The sequence below is a fragment of the Pelmatolapia mariae genome, linkage group LG6 (assembly GCF_036321145.2).
Source record: "Pelmatolapia mariae isolate MD_Pm_ZW linkage group LG6, Pm_UMD_F_2, whole genome shotgun sequence".
NCBI lineage: Eukaryota > Metazoa > Chordata > Actinopteri > Cichliformes > Cichlidae > Pelmatolapia > Pelmatolapia mariae.
In genome coordinates this window covers 35,240,727-35,258,637 of record NC_086232.1, presented here as the reverse complement: position 1 = coordinate 35,258,637, position 17,911 = coordinate 35,240,727, and the positions used below count along the sequence as shown (strand labels likewise).

The 17,911-nt window shown below is 41.1% G+C and overlaps 2 protein-coding genes across 4 annotated transcripts in view; one reads left to right on the top strand and one right to left on the bottom strand.

The window, feature by feature from the left end:
• Positions 1-8,194, top strand: part of aspscr1 (ASPSCR1 tether for SLC2A4, UBX domain containing) — a 24,960-nt gene extending 16,766 nt beyond the window's left edge. Inside the window, exons 14-17 of the mRNA XM_063476728.1 lie at positions 1,825-1,876; positions 1,998-2,067; positions 4,896-5,083; positions 7,920-8,194. Coding sequence (XP_063332798.1) covers positions 1,825-1,876; positions 1,998-2,067; positions 4,896-5,083; positions 7,920-7,930 — 321 coding nt within the window. The 3' untranslated portion in view covers positions 7,931-8,194. The remainder of the gene's footprint in view (positions 1-1,824; positions 1,877-1,997; positions 2,068-4,895; positions 5,084-7,919) is intronic.
• LOC134629420 (UDP-glucuronosyltransferase 2A1-like) lies at positions 5,106-17,911 on the bottom strand. 3 transcript variants are annotated; one of them, XM_063476730.1, is made up of 8 exons: positions 17,593-17,911; positions 11,522-12,002; positions 11,253-11,401; positions 11,037-11,168; positions 10,737-10,824; positions 9,783-10,002; positions 9,295-9,592; positions 5,106-6,376 (listed from the first exon to the last, which is right to left on the bottom strand). In XM_063476730.1, the coding sequence occupies exons 1-7, from the start codon at positions 17,839-17,841 to the stop codon at positions 9,313-9,315; spliced, it is 1,599 nt and encodes a 532-aa protein (XP_063332800.1). In that variant the 5' UTR covers positions 17,842-17,911; the 3' UTR covers positions 5,106-6,376; positions 9,295-9,312. The 3 variants fall into 3 exon arrangements, with proteins under 3 accessions (XP_063332800.1, XP_063332799.1, XP_063332801.1); XM_063476729.1 differs by having other exon boundaries at positions 5,108-7,200; XM_063476731.1 differs by lacking the exon at positions 5,106-6,376 and adding an exon at positions 8,367-8,677.

The window sequence follows — 17,911 nt, the reverse complement described above, 5'->3', positions numbered from 1 at the left end:
CTTGGTTTTAAAAGCTGGTGCCTAGAAATCCTCACGACGCAGCAGCACTAGTGTGCTGATGTCTTTTTTTTTTCACCTCCTACACCTCATATCTTTTTAGATTTTTACTTAATTGACTATGTGCACGAGAAAATGCTAACTTCCTGGTTTGAGACCGGATGTGGGGTTGTACATTTCCGGTAGCTTTACTTTGCGGTCAATCGCTACTGCGAAGATGTACTCCAAAATCATGTCCAAAACTCGAAAACGGAAAGATCGCGTTAAGTTACAAAGAGCAGAAGGTGGGAACACTCACCACTGTTGTGTCATAAAAAATCTAATAATCAATTTTGACGTTTAAAGAGTTTAGATCGATCAGTTGTTTACATCACTCAACACAAGCAGAACTGCATTACAGAATCAGAAGACACATCGTCCACATTCAGAAGCACATCTCTGTATAGTGACTGGTCTTATGATTTAAACAGGCAAATGTTCAGCATTCAAACTACAGGTGAAGAATAGTCAAACCAGATGTTTCCCCATTATGTCGATATCAGCTAGTCAAGTACACACCTACACAGCATGTTAACAAACCGTGAAAAAAGGCCACACAAAAAATGAATGATTGCTGGTAAGGGTTTCTATACATTAGTATTTACGAAGGGTATGTTGTGACTTACCTTCAAAATTACAGTGGTCCCTCGCTATAACGCGGTTCACCTTTCACCTCGCTGTTTTGTGGATTTTTTAGTGCAAGTTTGCATGCTTATTTTTACGTCACCGTAACGTCTCTCCTGTACAGTACAGAATCGCTGCATCGATCGCTAGCAGTGTGACTCTGAAGTGCAGTACTGTATGTCCACGATGTCCACGAAACGTTTTGCACCGTCAAAAAATAAAATTGGCGACTTGATTTCACCTATCGCTGGTTATTTTTAGAACATAACAGCCGCGATAAACGAGGGACAGCTGAGAAATATAACATTTGAATCCCTTTTCTCTTTTGCGCTGAGGCGCGGGGGAAAAATATCGACAAGTCGATGAACATCATTTACAGATATATTGGGTTAATGCCCAAGACATCTATAGAAAAGTAAATCGCTGCTTGATTCATTCATTTGCTTAACTTGTTTTGGACCGTAAACAAGGCGCGAATAGGACACCGGAAAAAAACAAAGCTCCCCACAGGAGTTTCCGCACCGGAAGTAGCATATGCTAACGTGCACATAGTCAATACCCTGATTATTGCATTACATTTAGATTTATTTTTGACTGAGCTCTTTAAGTTTTTTCCTGCTTTCACCTGCTATCCTTATTTTTTTTAGACTAATCTAGTCTTAAATTCAGCTCAGACTTATTTACACCTGCAGACATTGCGGCGATGATGACCACTCGCTGAAGCTCCTGTGCAGCAGATGTTGTCTTTCCTTTCTCTTAGTCTGACAGACGTGTGCCCTGCCTGCCTGTCTGTCTGCATTTCCACCTCATAATTGTACGGTTGATAATTTCTGGCTGCAACTGGCCCATTATACCCATTAAGACTATCACTGGAGAGGAATGTGGTGCTTCAGGGGTGAAAGTGTTTTCACTAACCATTTGATTGGTGCTCAATTTGTGGTCGGCTTCAAAGAACCAACGGTTGCTGGTTCAGGTCCCCCGAGCGATGAATCATCCCCAAAAATGAACCTGACTTTGACTTGGATGTGGCGGCAGCTCTCGGTTTGCGTGTAGCGGGAGGTGGTTTTGTTTGGATTCTTCCGTGTTTTGCAGAAATTGTAATGTGTGCCAGACATTTTTAGGAGCTTCCGTTCACTCCTGCTCTGCTCGTCTTTGTGTCTGCAGGCCGACCTGTTTCCTGGTGCGCTCGTGTACTTCGGCTCTGATGTCAAGACAGGTTTTTGTCTGATTTCCTTCTTTCATATGCTGACTTGGATTAGATACTGGTGTATTATCGAGGAATGTAATGTAACAAAACAATAGCTTACATTGTCTGTGTGTGTGTGTTTCCTCCACAGATTTTTACATGAAGAGAGAACTGCTTGAATCCCCCGTCTCAGCCGTACAAGCAAACGAGTCCATTGCGAGGTATGTGCACGTGTCCGTGTGTGTTTTAAATGTGCAGTTGGTTATGTGTGTGTTTGGGTGTGTGTGTGTGTGTGTATATATGCATTTGTATCCCGCAGCAACCAACCTATTTTCCTGTCACAAAGCTGTCATCATTGGAATCCCTTTGAGGTTGTGCCTAAACAGCAGGTGCCCCCATGCGCCCTCATTTCCTACACACGCATACAGATTCTCTCTCGCTCTCTCACACACACACACACACACAAACACATACACGCACACAAACACATACACGCACACCATTTTCCAGTCTGTCTAAAGATAGAGCCAGCTTCCCAAAAGCCACCCCCACCTGTTGTCCTTCAGCTTCATTAACAAGGCCTCTGTTTCAGATCACTATCTCGTTTAGCTTCAAGCTCAGGGTTAGTCAAACTTAAATTTTTCCATCATGTGTGATTCCTCATAACTTTAGAAGTAAAAGAGAGAGCTAGATTTTCATAGGTTTTAAAGATGAAAAGCCACATTTTTGCTTTTGTTGACGAATATTTTCTTTCTGACCAACCTTGAACCTCACTGTGATGGAATACATCATAGTTTCAAAAGCAAAACTCCACCTATTTAAGCAGGATTGCTAGTGCACTGGGTTTATTGGTGTAGGTGTTATCCAAGGGTCTTGGTATGCATCCTACTCAGACATGGTGGTGTGCAGTCCTCCAGAAAACCAGCAGTGATGGTTTATGGCCCAGTAAAACATATCAGAGTTCACGAGGTAGAGGGAGAAACACGAACACTAAAGTCTGAGAACGGACCGTGGCTGCAAGTCTCACTTCATCTCATTATATGAGTAATGTCTTCTCCATGGTTGATTGGCGGACCAACAGCAGTACAGGCAACAGACTAGTTGTTCCACATGTTTTGGACGCTGCCCCCTGGTGACAGCAAACACCTACAACTTGTAGATGATGGTCTATGAAGTTATGCATAGGCCCGACGCACAGCTAGGCCAGTTTCCAAAGAGATGTAATCATTGGTGATCGGAAGGTTTGATCTGTTTTTAGTGCTTTAGAACAGTTTGGTTTGGGTTTCAGCTTTCAAACATGCATATGATAGAGGTGGTTAGATCATATGAAAGGTATGCTTTCACTTTTTAATTTTGAGAGTGCTTGTTTGAGTGTTTTTTCAAACTCTACTATTTAAGAATTAAGTTCTTAAATATCGGCCACTTCAGTAAATGTTATTCTGTTTAAACAGGCTGACATAAACAGTCAGCAAGCCAGATATAATCCAGTATCGATATTCAGCTGATATATTGGTCTGTTCATACTAGGGCTGGGCCATATCATACCCTTCACGGTAATACCGGTATAATGTTGGGCAACAATAAGAAAATGAAATATCGCGATAGAATATGGGTAAAATGCGCATGCGCAGTGCCTTTGTTTTCATACATACATGGTGGAAAAAGCATGGCGGCGATGGCGAATGAGAAGGGCGAAAGTGGATCATTGAATGAAACGATGAACCAGAATTGGTTTGTAAAAATGCTGCAACTTCAATGGTGTGGAACTGGTTTAGCTTTCGTCTGTCGGATACACAACAAAGCACTATTTTTGGTAGAGCATGCTAGCGGGCCGTCGTTATTACCGTGTTTTTTGAAAAATACGGCACACTTAAAATCTGAAAATCGACAGTGCCCCTTATAATCCCGTGTGCCTTATGTATGAATTCTGGTTGTGTTTACTGACCTCGGAACAATTTCATGTGGTACACGGCGCTCGAAAATCTGTCAAATGTTTTAGTACGACTTTGCTAAGCTACGAACCCGCACAGCTTGATGGATTGTCGGAGCATTACGGCTATCGTAGGCAGGCGCCTCGCGGAGTGATACGTACTGTGCTTCAACATATTACCGTATTGTGTGTGTATAACCTCTTTTTAAGTTTTGTGGATATTATACATGGTTATGCTGAGGATATGTCGGCCAATTTCCACTGGAAATTCCTTTTGGTTAAACTGTCAGCAAGGAATTTGCATTTGCACTGTTAAATTTTTATATAACTTTAATGCACATAAAAAACAGCTGCTTGTTTAAGTGAAAATACATTCTTTTTTTTTTGCACTAACATAGTTGTGGAGTTATAAAGTATTTTGTCTAGTGTCAATTATATCGTCAGTTATATCGTTATCGCAAATTTTCAAATGTATATCGTGATAAATATTTTGGGTCATATCGCCCTGCTCTAGTTCACACTTTGGTTATACATGATGTACTCTCTGATCCAGCTGTGACAGGTTTAGGTGACAGAGGAAATTACAAAATGCATTTTCTGTAGACAGTAACTGGAAAAATCACCATATGGGATAAATGGTTGGTCAAAACAAATCACTGTATCTGTAAGATTCCCCTTTTCCTACATTTACTCAGTTTCAAGTTTTCAAATGTAGTCGTATCTTTACATGATTGTAGTTTTTATCTATGAAATTAAGGAACAACATTGGCGTTCACATGTTCTTTATGATAGTTTAGACTTATTACACTGATCAAACAACTTTGATGTCCTGAAACAGTTTTTTAAAATCAATTTTCATTGATATGAACTAAAGTGCCCGGATCACAGAGGGCCACAGAGGGTCAGTGGATGATGTCTCCATAGTTTGGCGAACATTCAGTTTGCAACTATTTTCCTTTGGCATAAGATGGCATGTTTCCTTTACTCACTTTACCAAAATTTATGTGGAAGCAACCAATTATGACTCAGACAAATGTGACAACTTCGTTCAGTGCAGCATCCTCTCATACTCACATCATTCATTTTGTTCTCTTTTTTTTATTTCCCTTCCTACTTCAGCTGCATGCTCCAGTCCTCAACTCCCTCCTCGAGCTCTGGTGGCTTCAGAGAGCCGCTGCCTCCCCCAGAGCCTACAGTGGAAGCCAGTGGATCCACACAAAACGAGGAAGACCCAGTAACACAAACCCAGTCCGCCAAACCTGCCAGATCTGACCCGGGCAAGGTGCCTAAATGGCTCAAACTTCCAGGTCAGGACAGAAAATAGAGCACACATACAAAGAGAAAGGATCTGTGTTTAAGTAACACAGTTTTTTTAAATAAAGAAAAGACAAGTACAGGTTACAAGGTACAATAACTGTTTCACGCATCTTCAACAGCACATTGAAGTGCTGTTGAAGATGCACTTCAATGTGCATGTGACTGGGTCATTCACCCAGTCACATGTGTGTGACTGGGTGAATGACTGAATGTAGTGTGAAGCGCTTTGGGGTCCTTAGGGACTTAGTAAAGCGCTATACAAATGCAGGCCATTTACTATTTACATGGAATCAAACCTTGATATCATGAAAGTGAGGTGCAGCCAAAAAGTTATGAGAAGAAAAAAAAAAACATGGTTGATTTATTATTTCACCCCTTTAAGATCCTCTCCTCGTTCATCTATGGCCCGCTGTGCTGGACTGCTGTCATTTCACACGGACTTCAAATACATAAACATTCACATTAAAAATTTATGAGGAAAAGATTGAAAATTGATCTGAAATTAGTGAAAGAAACTCTGACATTCACAATCACGCCTCTCTCAAATCCCAGTAAGCATCAAACAAATACCAGTTTGAGGCCACTGCCTTCTTTTAGTCCTCGCTGTCGGTTTGAATAATTAAACTTCCAGTCCTGCACAAAGAAAACCTGTAGGCACAACAGAACTGCACCAAACACATTAGCTGCAAAGCTCCTCTAACACATTTAACTCAGAAAGAAGCATTGCCCCCCACCACCACTTTTTTTTTTAATGTTGAGAAAGAACAGAAGGCTTTGAGGCACACGATTCATGTCATGGTAAACACACACACACACAAACCACAAAACCACAGCTAATAGGACATGGCTTTTTGAAAGCTGAATTTGTGATGACTCAGAGGATCAGGATGCATGTAAGGATGATCCAATTAGTTCAGGATGGTCACCCCCTCCAGCCCAGGAGACCACTACAGACACTCATCGTGCCCAGGGAGAGAGCCTGCTGCTGGGCCACATCACACAGCATGAGCCCCTGTGGTCTGTCCAGTCCCAGCGGCTCTCTGTTGTTCTACTGTGGTTGTCTCTGGTGGTCACCGTATTGATGTTTTTGTTTGGTACATGGCTCTCTTCTTCTGTCTTCATCTTGTTTGTGTTTCTGTTCATTTTATTTCTGGCTGATCTCCGTGTGTGTCCTTGCGCTTCTCTGAAGAAAGTCGTGGCTGTTTTGTCTTTCATGAGGAAAGTTAAAAGAAAAAGTGGGGAGGCTGGCTGAATCAGGGATTATAGATTCCATGTGTGGACCACTACAGAGGAGACACACACACACACACACACACAGAGCATATGAGGCTGGTTGGCATGTCTTCGTTAGTGTGTTCAGTAATGGGCAGAGTGTTTTGATGCTTTCCCGAGGATTCGGTATTAGAGCCAGCACACTTGTAGTGTTCAGCCTTCTGGCGTCTTTCTGGCCCTCGATTAAAGCCCGGCATCTTTTAAACTAAACTTATTCTCCTTCCTGTTTCATGATGATCTGCCTTGTGTCGTGCTGACTGGATTTACTGCAGGTTTCATGCTGTGAAGGGTGTTTTGAAAAACAGCGCTGGGGTGGATGATACCAGGTTTGTTTTTAACTGGTTTTCATTGCATCCAGACTCGGTGTTTGTGTATTGATCTGGACAACAAAGCGTGTTTAACATATTCAGGATATGTTTTCCTTATCCGCCTTAATTTACTCTGTCATTAATCAGCACATGAAGGCAGTCATCAACTTTCTGCGTGTGCATTTTAAAGGACAAGTTACAAACAGTTTACTCCTAGATATGTCGTATTGATGCTTGTTGGGTAAAGAAAAAGCTTTTGATGGTCTCTGTGTAACTTCAGGTTCAAAATGAGACAGTGGTGAGGTATGCTGTGGGAGTGACAGATGAGTTCAAGGTGGGTGTGGGGTCACACCCATCACATCGGGGATCTGTTCAGAGCCCCTTCTGTGTTTGCAGTGATAATGGACAGGCTGACCGATGAGATCAGGCAGGAGTCTCTGTTGAATATTGTTTTTGCGGATGACGTCATGATCTGTAGTCAGAGGAGGCAGCAGGTGGAAGAGAGCCTATAAAGGTGGAGGTATGCACTGGAGAAAAGAGGAACGAAAGTTAGTCCAAGCAAGGCAGAACACATGCGTGAAAATACAAGGGTGGCAGGTGTAACAGTGAAGAGGTAGTGAACCTAACGAGTTTAAACACCTGGGTTCAGCCATTCAAAGCAACGGCCGATGCACAAAAGAAGTGAAGGGGAGAGTGCAGGCAGGGTGGAGTGAATGGCAACGTTTAAAAATGACAGTGAGAGCAGCAGTGATGTAAGGTTGTGAGACAGTACCACTGATAAAAAGACAGGAGCTGAAAATGCTGAGCTTTGCATTGGGAGTGATCAGAACAGACAGGATTAGAAATGAGTAGACATTTCTCAGCTCAGGGACAGCTCCAACTGAGGGTGGGGACGAGGTCAAGGATGGCCTCCGGCCCTGTGCTGCATTTTCTTTCGCCCCCTCTCTCCCCATTTTCCTGTATCTCTTTACTATTTCACTATCCTATAAAGGCAAAAATGCCCCCCGAAAAATCTTAAAGATGTAGACACACAGTCTCAAGAAATATATATTGAGCTGTAAACCAGCTGTTACTGCTGGCTCAAAAGATTTGCATGCATAGAAACACCACTTAATAACAAAAGATAAAATAACATGGTAAAAGAAAGGGACAAGAACGAGGGGTAACTAAATCGGAGCTAAGAGAAATACTGTGTATATTTTTTGTTGGCAGTGCGTTTAATTCCTGCTTTCCGTTTCTTCTACAGGTAAGAAGTAAAACTTCTGCTGTGCTGACAGAAGGACCCACCATGACAGACTGATGCAACTTAAATGTTCGCTATGCTTCACTAGAGGCTCGGCTTTGTGACCTGCAGTGGATTTAATCCATCAGAGCTGAAGCCGGGTTTTTAAAATGGGTTAAAATAATGATTGAAATGATTGAATGCGTTAATTGTCAAGAAGATCGGTGTGTTTGATTCCTGCTGATCTGGAAGAGTGCTGAGAGAAAAGTGTAGTGCAAAGTGAATAAAGATTGATGAACAAATGTGTCTGTTGAATTTACATTTTAATTATGTTAGCACTTAATCACATGATGCCACATCTAGGTAAGTTTGATCAGGATCTGCAGTTAACATTTTCACCATCACCAGGGTAAAGGTTGAATATTATAATAATATTTCTCCTGTTTATTATTTATTCGTGCCGTCTACTATTCATATTTTATTCCAGTAAAGTTGGTGTGGAGCACCCACAATTTTCTTGTACATGTACAATAAAGGTTCTTCTATTCCATTCTATTCTACAAAGTATTGGATTTTGGTATTCAGAGAGGCAGAATAAGGAGACGACATAGGTTTGTGTTGTCAGTGCGCCATCTATCAAAGTTGCTACCCCCACACACAACATTAAAAACAGCTTTGATGATTCTCCATCTGCTTGCATTACACTGCAGCCCTCCTCACAGCAGGTTTAGCAGATAACAGGTGCTGTTTTAAAGGTGAAACGTCCCTGGAGGCTTAAAGACCTTTAGCAGGAAAAGCACAGGTGAGACAAATTTCATTAACGATGGCCCATTTTATGCAAGCGTCCCAGTGAGCTGCGCACTCCACAACCTGGATCACTTTAGTGGTTTAGCAGTCATTCTTAACTGTGTTTCTCCTGCTGAGGTAAACTGTTGAACGTGTCTAGGGAGGGAAAATTTGGGGCAGTTTCTGCAGTCAGAAAAAGGCTGGACTATTGAAACTTTCTCGGCACATGCCGTCAAGGGAAAGGAAGGACAACTATTTCACCTTGCAGAAGTTTTCAACTGGTTTTCAAGTACAATAAATATTTTTTCTTCTTTTTGGATGTTTGCAACATTTCTTAAAAGTTTGCAAACTCCTATCCATCCATCTTCTCCCACTTTTTTGGGGTTGAAGAGGGGCTGGAGCCTGCAGCTCTCATGGGGTAAGAGGCACAGTAAACCCTGGGCAAGGTAAGGAAACTTGCAGTAACCTTCCATGCTCTGTGGTTGTAAAGCCAGCATGGCGGACAGAGGACAGTGAGGAATGAGACCTCTTGGTCTTCTGCTTTCTGACTGGTTTACCCCCACTGCCATTTCTTCTGCCCCAAGCAACCTATCACCTTTTGCAACGCATTTACCTTCAAAAATATCTTTCTTCAGTCCTCCTTCTCTCTTCCTCCTCGTCGTCTGCACTGCTGCAGGAAGCAGCGTATGACCGCCCAACACAAAGCAGCGGCGGTCATCAGAGTGACGAGCAGGACAGCGCCTGTGTCCAAGCTGTGGTACTGGAACCAGTTCAGATTATGTGAAGCCAACCGCAAATGCCTAGCTCCACCATGTCGCATAACAAACTCCAACCAGAAGACGGCAGTATTCAGTGGCGTCACTGGCTGGTCGCGGTGCACTGCCGACAGACGCTGAATGCTGGTCTTGTAGCTGTGCATCATGGGAAACATACAGGAAGTCACATGGGTGTTTCATTGTTAAATTAAAGTGCACTTTTAATGTAAAGGAGCAGGGTCAAACACAGGAAATCAAACTTTAGTAACAGGTCCAAGTGCAGGGAGATTGGTCTTTTCACAGAAATGTACATAAAAATACTTTTTCACAGTATAATCACCCTTACCTTGGCTGGTTGACGATGGCATGCAGTGCTTCTGCCAGCTCCTCAGCTGTCACTTTGTTGAAGTCGAGGACAATGGCAGTGCCGAGGTGGCTCATACGGTTAAGATTATAAGACTGATCGCCAAACACCGGCAAGCCGACCAGAGGCACGCCGTGAAACACAGCTTCGTACAGACCGTTAGTGCCGCCATGAGTCACGAATGCTCGTGTCTTCGGGTGACCTGAGGGGGGGAAATAAACAGAACTTTTATTGTGAAAGAAACTCAAATATTTTTGAAAATGTTGGAAAAAATAGGCCTTGTTAGGCTTTTCTTTTGAAATCACACTGAGCTAAATCAAGGTGAAAAGGTTCACTTTGACTGAAGAAGTGCTTTGAAAATGAAAGTTGTGCTAAATTTTTTTTTTTTTTTTTTTAAATGTGTTTCAGAAAAAAAAAAAAGAATTTTGTTGTGGGTGTGTATCAAGAGGAACAGGCGGGGCATAGACTGATGATTGATAATTTATAAATTAGCAGTTTGGTTGAAGATGGCCACCACTTCCCAGGCTGACGGCAGCCAACAGGTAACAAACACCATTTCTGATTATTCTATGATGGAATATATTAACAGGTGAATGTTTGTAACATGTTGATATACATATATGTTTAAAGATGTATTAGGGCGTTTTTAATTTGCAACAAATGTGACACAGGAGCTGTCTATCATTAGTCTAGGCCCTGTCCCTCCCCTTTGATACACGCCCACAACACAAAAGCAAGGTCAAAAGTCTGAAACTTAAAAAAAAAAAAAAAAAAAAAAACTTGATTCGAATTATTTTAAATTCATTTCTCTTTTTAAAGACATTTTTTATTCATTTTAAACAGCACAAATTTCAGTTTCTAATCACCTTTTCAATTAAAAAAAGAAAAAAACAAAACCCTTCCATACAATCCTATAATAACATAAATGAGTCACACCGAGCAGATCGTTCTGAGGGATCCAATCAGAAATCTTTATGTTTGGCGCCAGTGCAGGTGGAGCTTCACCACGGTGACGCCAAATCACCTGAAAGGAATGATATACTCATTTTTTTCAAAGAACCAACAAACATGCAGGTAAAGTTCTTGCACTAGTATTTAAAGCACTTTACTCAGCTTTCCTCATTCATCCTTTCATACTAGCACTTTTTCAATGCTTAAGTGCTTTAAATACATTCATTCTGCAATTGATGCAGTGATATGATAACCCATTCTCTGTTTGCCTGTGAGTGCCCTGACCTTCTGTGGGATTCGTCCTAAGGCGGTGGCGATGACGTTGGTGCGCTCCATCGTCAGATTGGGTACCATGGAGCCAAAAGAAACAACTACTACACCAGCATCACCTGAACTCTGCACAAAAGCCTCCAGGTCCTGTAAGGTGTGACATCATCATTACATCATCATTTAACTGTGTCATTTCAGAATAAAAGTACTGTCAATGATCAGAGCTCACACCTCTGGCAGCTGATTGGCCGGTCTGCAGTTCAGACCACCTACGTGTTTGAAGTTGGGCGGAGTCGGCCGCGGCGTATCGATGTCCCAGAACGTCCTGATGAGCCACACGTCAGCCTTCCCCAGAGTTTCACACACACTGGTGGGAGTTCCTGTCCATACAGCAAATAAGGAGTATGACTTCAAAATAAAACCTTGCATTTGTTTACTTTTATTCCTTATGCCTCATGAATTCAGACAGACGATGACATCAGTATGATTTCACCTCTGACCTTTAATCTCACTGTAGTATTTATCCATCGTCAGCTTCCAGCCCAGTTCGGTTAGCACTGATGACGCCACATATGTCACCAAGTTTATTAGTCTCTCCGTGAACGTCATGTGGTCGTTGTACAGTACAGGAGCTACCGGGACATAAGATGGCAGAAACACAGCGTGGCCACAGTGACGCTCAAAAACACTGCCGAAACTCAAGCGTAGCGAGATGACGAGCGGCACGCCGAGCACATCGGCCACCAGGTCGCCACACATTACCAAGGAGTCAAGTAGGACCACGTCGAAAGCGGCATCCCGCAGAGTTGCCATCAACTGATCGTTCTTTAGAATCCCGTCACACTGCTGCCTCGCGAAGTCCAAGGTCCGCCCCATGAAGTTGATCAGCTTCATGGCCACTTGCAGCGTTGAGGGGTCGTGCATGGAGAAGTGGATGAATTCCTGAATGGGGCTCAAATATTCCTCCTTGCTGTACGGCACCTGCAGGGGAAAAACAAACAAAAAAAAACACCTGATCAAGTTATTGATTCTTGTTAAATATCAACACTTCACCGAGTTCTTTTGATTCCTCGTAAGGATCTGATGGAAGACAACACACTGCTCAGTAGTATCGGTTATCGCCTAGTAAGGGTGTGTTGTGAGTTCAAAGACAAGCACAAACAAATAATGAAAACAGAAAAAAAAATTTAAGACTGAGGTCTGATATCAGGAGGCTTCCCTGGTAGTGAACATTCACTGAAATAATGTTAAATCAATATCAGATTATCAACATTATTTTCATTTATTCAATGCTGAAATCTGACATTGGTTTTTCATCACATTTTTACAGTTAACATTGAAACAACAAGGAAATCATGATTAAAACAGGACTTTGCAGGTATTTCAATCAGTATCAAACCACTACAAATTATTTAAACCTGTGGAAAAAAATATTATGCATCATGTAAAAAAAGGATAAACATTATCTGTAAATCATTCTGTTACAATTTAACAATTTTTAAGCATAAGGGTTTATCTAATATAAAAATGACAATGGACACCTTTGCATCACTTAAGAAAAAAGTTTATTTTATAAAAACATTATTTTCTTTAATATATTACTTAAAATTCCCTGTTTTTTGTTTAGACCAGGATGGAGGTGGATATCTGGCGTCCTGCACCACCCAACCAATCTGGAGCATAGCAGAGCCACTGCCTGGGCAAAGGAAAATTCAGAAACTCTATTTACCCCCACCTGCTGAGTTAGGCCATCTAAAATAAAAAAAATCAAAAGCACAAGAAAGAGAGGCTCATCTGAACTCAGATGATAGCCTCTAGCCAAAACTCTTTAGCAGGGAGAAAGTCGACACACTACTAGGCATATTATCATGAAAGGCAGACAGCCTTTAGGGAAGAAAAGAGAGACTGGCCCACGTGCTGTAGTGTTGGAGTGCCACAGTTTAACAGAAGGTACAAGGAACAAATTGCGGCATTACTTTGTTAACCTGTTGACTATATTCCAGGGTGATAAGAATTAACCAAAATATTGCAATGAAATGGCTTTCATCTCCTCTTATTGGATCTTCCAATGATGATCTGCTGCCATCATTAAGCAGTTTAACCAAACTGTCCAGCGCATCCTTACTGTGAGGCAAATCCTCAGCATCAACAAGTTTGGACAACCTTGTTAAGTCATTATTTTCCTGTATAAATCGTTGGTTGTTACAATAAAAAAAAATGTCAGTTAAATATATCATATAGGAGACACACACAGTGATATTTGAGAAGTGAAATGAAGTTTATTGGATTTAAAGAAAGTTTGCAATAATGGTTTAAACAAAATCAGGCAGGTGCATAAATTTGGGCATCACAAAAAAAGAAATGAAATCAATATTTAGTAGATCCGCCTTTTGCAGAAATTACAGCCTCTTGTTGAAAGATCCAGCCCCGGCACAGCTTCAGCTTTGTCACTGATTCCTGGACATTGGTCTCCAGAATCTGCTGATACTGAGTGGAATCCATGTGTCCCTCAACTTTGACAAGATTCCCAGTCCCTGCACTGGCCACACAGCCCCACAGCATGATGGAACCACCATCATATTTTACTGTAGGTAGCAGGTGTTTTTCTTGGAATGCTGTGTTCTTTTTCCTCCATGCATAACGCCCCTTGTTATGTCCAAATAACTCAATTTTAGTTTCATCAGTCCACAGCACCTTATTCCAGAATGAAGCTGGCTTGTCCAAATGTGCTTTTGCATACCTCAAGCAGCTCTGTTTGTGCTGTGAGCGGAGAAAAGGCTTCCTCTGCATCACTCTCGCATACAGCATCTCCTTGTATAAAGTGCGCCGAAGGGTTGAACGATGCACAGTGACTCCATCTGCTGCAAGATGATGTTGTAGGTCTTTGGTGCTGGTCTGTGGGTTGACTCTAACTGTTCTCACCATTCGTCGCTTCTGTCTCTCCGAGACTTTTCTTGGTCTGCCACTTCGAGCCTTAACTTGAACTGAGCCTGTGGTCTTCCATTTTCTCAATATGTTCCTAACTGTGGAAACAGACAGTTTCAATCTCTGAGACAGCTTTCTGTATCCTTCCCCTAAACCATGATGGTGAACAATCTTTGTCTTCAGGTCATTTGAGAGTTGTTTTGAGACCCCCATGTTGCTACTCTTCAGAGAAAATTAAAAGAGGAGGGAAACTTCCAATTGACCCCCTTAAATACTCTTTCTCATTATTGGATTCACCTGTGTATGTAGGTCAGGAGTCACTGAGCTTACCAAGCCAATTTGAGTTCCAATAATTAGTTCTAAAGGTTTCGGAATCAATAAAATGACAACAGTGCCCAAATTTATGCACCTGCCTGATTTTGTTTAAACTATTATTGCACACTTTCTGTAAATCAAATAAACTTCATTTCACTTCTCAAATATCACTGTGTGTGTCTCCTAGATGAGATATTTAACTGACATTTTTTATTGTAACAACCAATGATTTATACAGGAAAATAATGACTATTAACAAGGTTACCCAAACTTTTGCATCCCACTGTACCTTTGAAGACCATAAGTCACCCAAAACAGCTGTTATATTAAAATATCATAAAACCTATGCTGATAATACCCACCATGGCTTATGAGAATTCTGACTGGTTCATACATTTGCCATGACTCGTTGGGATCATTGTCCTCTTCATTGCAGCGTGGACCTTGGATGTTTCTCGAGGAGGATATGGGGGTCATGAAAGCTCCTCTGTAATTATCCAGGAGCTAGGAACAATTTCTGTGTCACTAATACTGAACTGCATAATGCACCACTTCATGTTTTTTTGTTTTTAAAGTTATCTTGTCTATGATAACTAAGGGGAAAAAGAATAAATAATGAGTTCATTAACTGGCTTTAGAGCTTGATAAAAAAAAAAAAAAAGATTAATGTTTGACAAGGATGACAATCAATGTTGTGCTGTTAGGGCATAAAAGATATTTCCTAGTAAAGTTTTGGAGCTTTGTTACACCAAGCCTGCAGTTCAACCGCCACACTCGGTAGCATCCAATTCTGGGGGTACTGGAAGTAAGACTTGTTATAACAAAACCTTCAGAAAAGTATTAGCATGTTTCAGCAGTGCCATCTACAAATTGTACTCCTTAAGACAGGCTGCACTTTTCAGTTACTACCTTTCTGTATTGTTCTGAATGGCCTATCTGAGCCACAAGTGCATCATAATGCAGGTGCAATAATCTGTGTCCTTTTTTCAGTTGTGACACCTTTACATGAAGTTTTTCTGAAAACCTTTTCACAGTTTGTTCTAAAAACAAGTGAAGCTTGTGCAAGAAATGTAATTTTCATAAGGAAATTCTGAGAGTTATCTAAAGGCCTAAAGAGACCACCAGCTGTATCCAAACCAAAAGGATGGTATTCCCCACCATCCATGTTTTATAGTTGTAACTTGACCTTGTGTCCTGCGAACTGTCCTGGCATCTTTGGGTAATTCTGGGTGAAACACATGCAAAATGCCCAAGACTGCAGTCAGTGCCACTAAAGAGACTGAAAATGTTGAAGCACAGTATTTTAAACTTGTTATTAGGAACTCAGTAGTTGGAGCTTCAGCACCAGCATCAGTATCAGTATGATGTGAATCAACAGCTGATGTACAGCAGTCGTGAGCTCTGTCCAGTGATACAGAAGTCTCACGGACTTCTGAACTCAGCTAATAGTCCCTGCCATTTCTTTTAACTGGTGGCTTGTCTGCAACTGAGTGACAAATGTCTGAAACACCTGACTCCACGCCAGCATTGACCTAAAGTTGCACCTCGTTGACCAACGTGATGAGTGCTTTTAAAAAGTAGTTAAAAACGTTTCTATTCAAACAAGCCTTTTGTTGACCTACGTATTTTATATTCTTTACATTATTTACATATAACCTCTTACATTGTGTATAATGTCTATTGATTGTATTGTTTATTTTAATCTTTGTGTACAGTGCTTTGTGACTGCCTGTCTGTGAAAAGCACTTAATAAATTAACTTTACTTACTTACTTACTTATTTACTTACTAGTAGTGTTGTGCAAGTTCAGACTTTTATAAAAAAGGATATTTTAAGGACTTGTTTTAAGGACTTATCTTACTGAGCTTAACTGGAATCTAAAATAAGACAATGAAAAGATGTTAATAAAAAGAGGGAGAACATAAAATTCAAATACATACTAATTACCTACACATTATCCCCCAGACGTTTCTCGCAAATTCCAATAAAATTTCACCTTCACAATTCCACCCCTATAATACAGTTAAAATACTCTAATTTTCTGAGTGTTAGGTTTGTTTTAATGAAAGAGCCCTGAGAATTAATCTAAAGAACTGCTGCTTTATTTCAATTGTTCCACTACTAGTATCTGTGTCTAACAGCTGACCTGTCAGATGTGTAGAAGAATACACAAGTTTAAAGTTACCCATTGTGCAAGTATTACTAGCTTTTGCCTCTGAGCACTGCTGTATGTAACCTTTTCATTATTAAAGTCAAAGAAAATAATATGATAGATACCTGTGTGCAGCACCAATAAGTTTAAACTGTTTATTTAAAATCCTAAGAAACTAGCAGGGTTGGCTCTACATTTCAAGGCTGTTGATTACAACTATCGATAACACCGTGTAAATTACGGTACAAAGTGCGTAATTGTAAAATAATAAAAACGTAGTTAGAAAATAACATTTTGAAGCAACTTTATAGCCAGCCATTCCTTTTCGCTTATCCTCATCAGGGTCACGGGTGTGGGGCTGGAGCCATAGGGCGAGGGGTGGGGGGTACACCCTGGCTAACAACTTTATAGCATCATTGCTAATATAGCTTTATGCTAGCTTTATGGAAGGAAAATTCTGAAAATTATGACATGAAAATGTAATATTTTCTCAGATATTGTGTTGTCTAAGAAAAGCATACTTTTCTCCTTCTGTTTAAGCTAACTTGCCCTACTATTTTGTATGGGCTAATTTTAAAAATATTTTTATGCTATGGAACCAATTTAGGTCTAACTCTCTAATAAACCTTTTAAAGGTTTTAAATAAACTATAAACGGCAAGAAATATTCACTTTTTTTCCAATTCAACTTTAAAATAATGGATAAAATCATATATGTTTACCTGATATATTGAGCGTGGCGCAGTCCAGTGAAGCGCATGGCTGACTATTATGGTCAACTATAAATGTTTTCAGTAGTGGACACATGGAATGTACCACTGTGAGACGGGTACTGCTGCGGAATAGTTCAAGTAACAGCAGCTTTAATTTCCCGATTGCTGTCACCTGGTCAACTATGAACAGATCAACAATCAACTATAACGGCACAACAATAAATCAGTGTTATTCTAATGTCATTACTACTACATCGCCAGGTAGCTCTGACGTCACGTCACGTCAGAGCTACTGCTTGTTATCTGGGTTTCCTCGGAAAATCTGAAACCGAGTAAGATCTGTAGCCCTGGATTGTGTCTTTCAGTTCTGAAGAGTTTATTCTGCTTTTCTGGTCGATCTGAGTCTCTTTACTTTACTTTCTGTTCTCTGTCAGACTACAAACACGCTGTATAACCGCCAGTGTTACCTTGAAAACCAGGAAGTTGAACTTGGCGGCGTCGCGGCTGTTGTTGTAGTTGACAGTAGGCGATGCATCGGGCACTAGGATGGTGACCGAGTGGTTTTTCTTCACCAGCTCTTCTATGATGGTCCGCATGTTCAACCAATGGCTGAACTCTCCCGGAAAAACCAGGGCATGGCCTCCGTGTACTGGAGCGACAGAATGAAGGAGCAGGAGGGAGAGGGGAAGAAGAAGAAGATACGTGGGAACCTGCATCGTGTGTGAAACAACAAAACGATCCCGAGTTTGTGAGCAAATTAAAGTCAGATTGCAGCTGCAGGTCCAG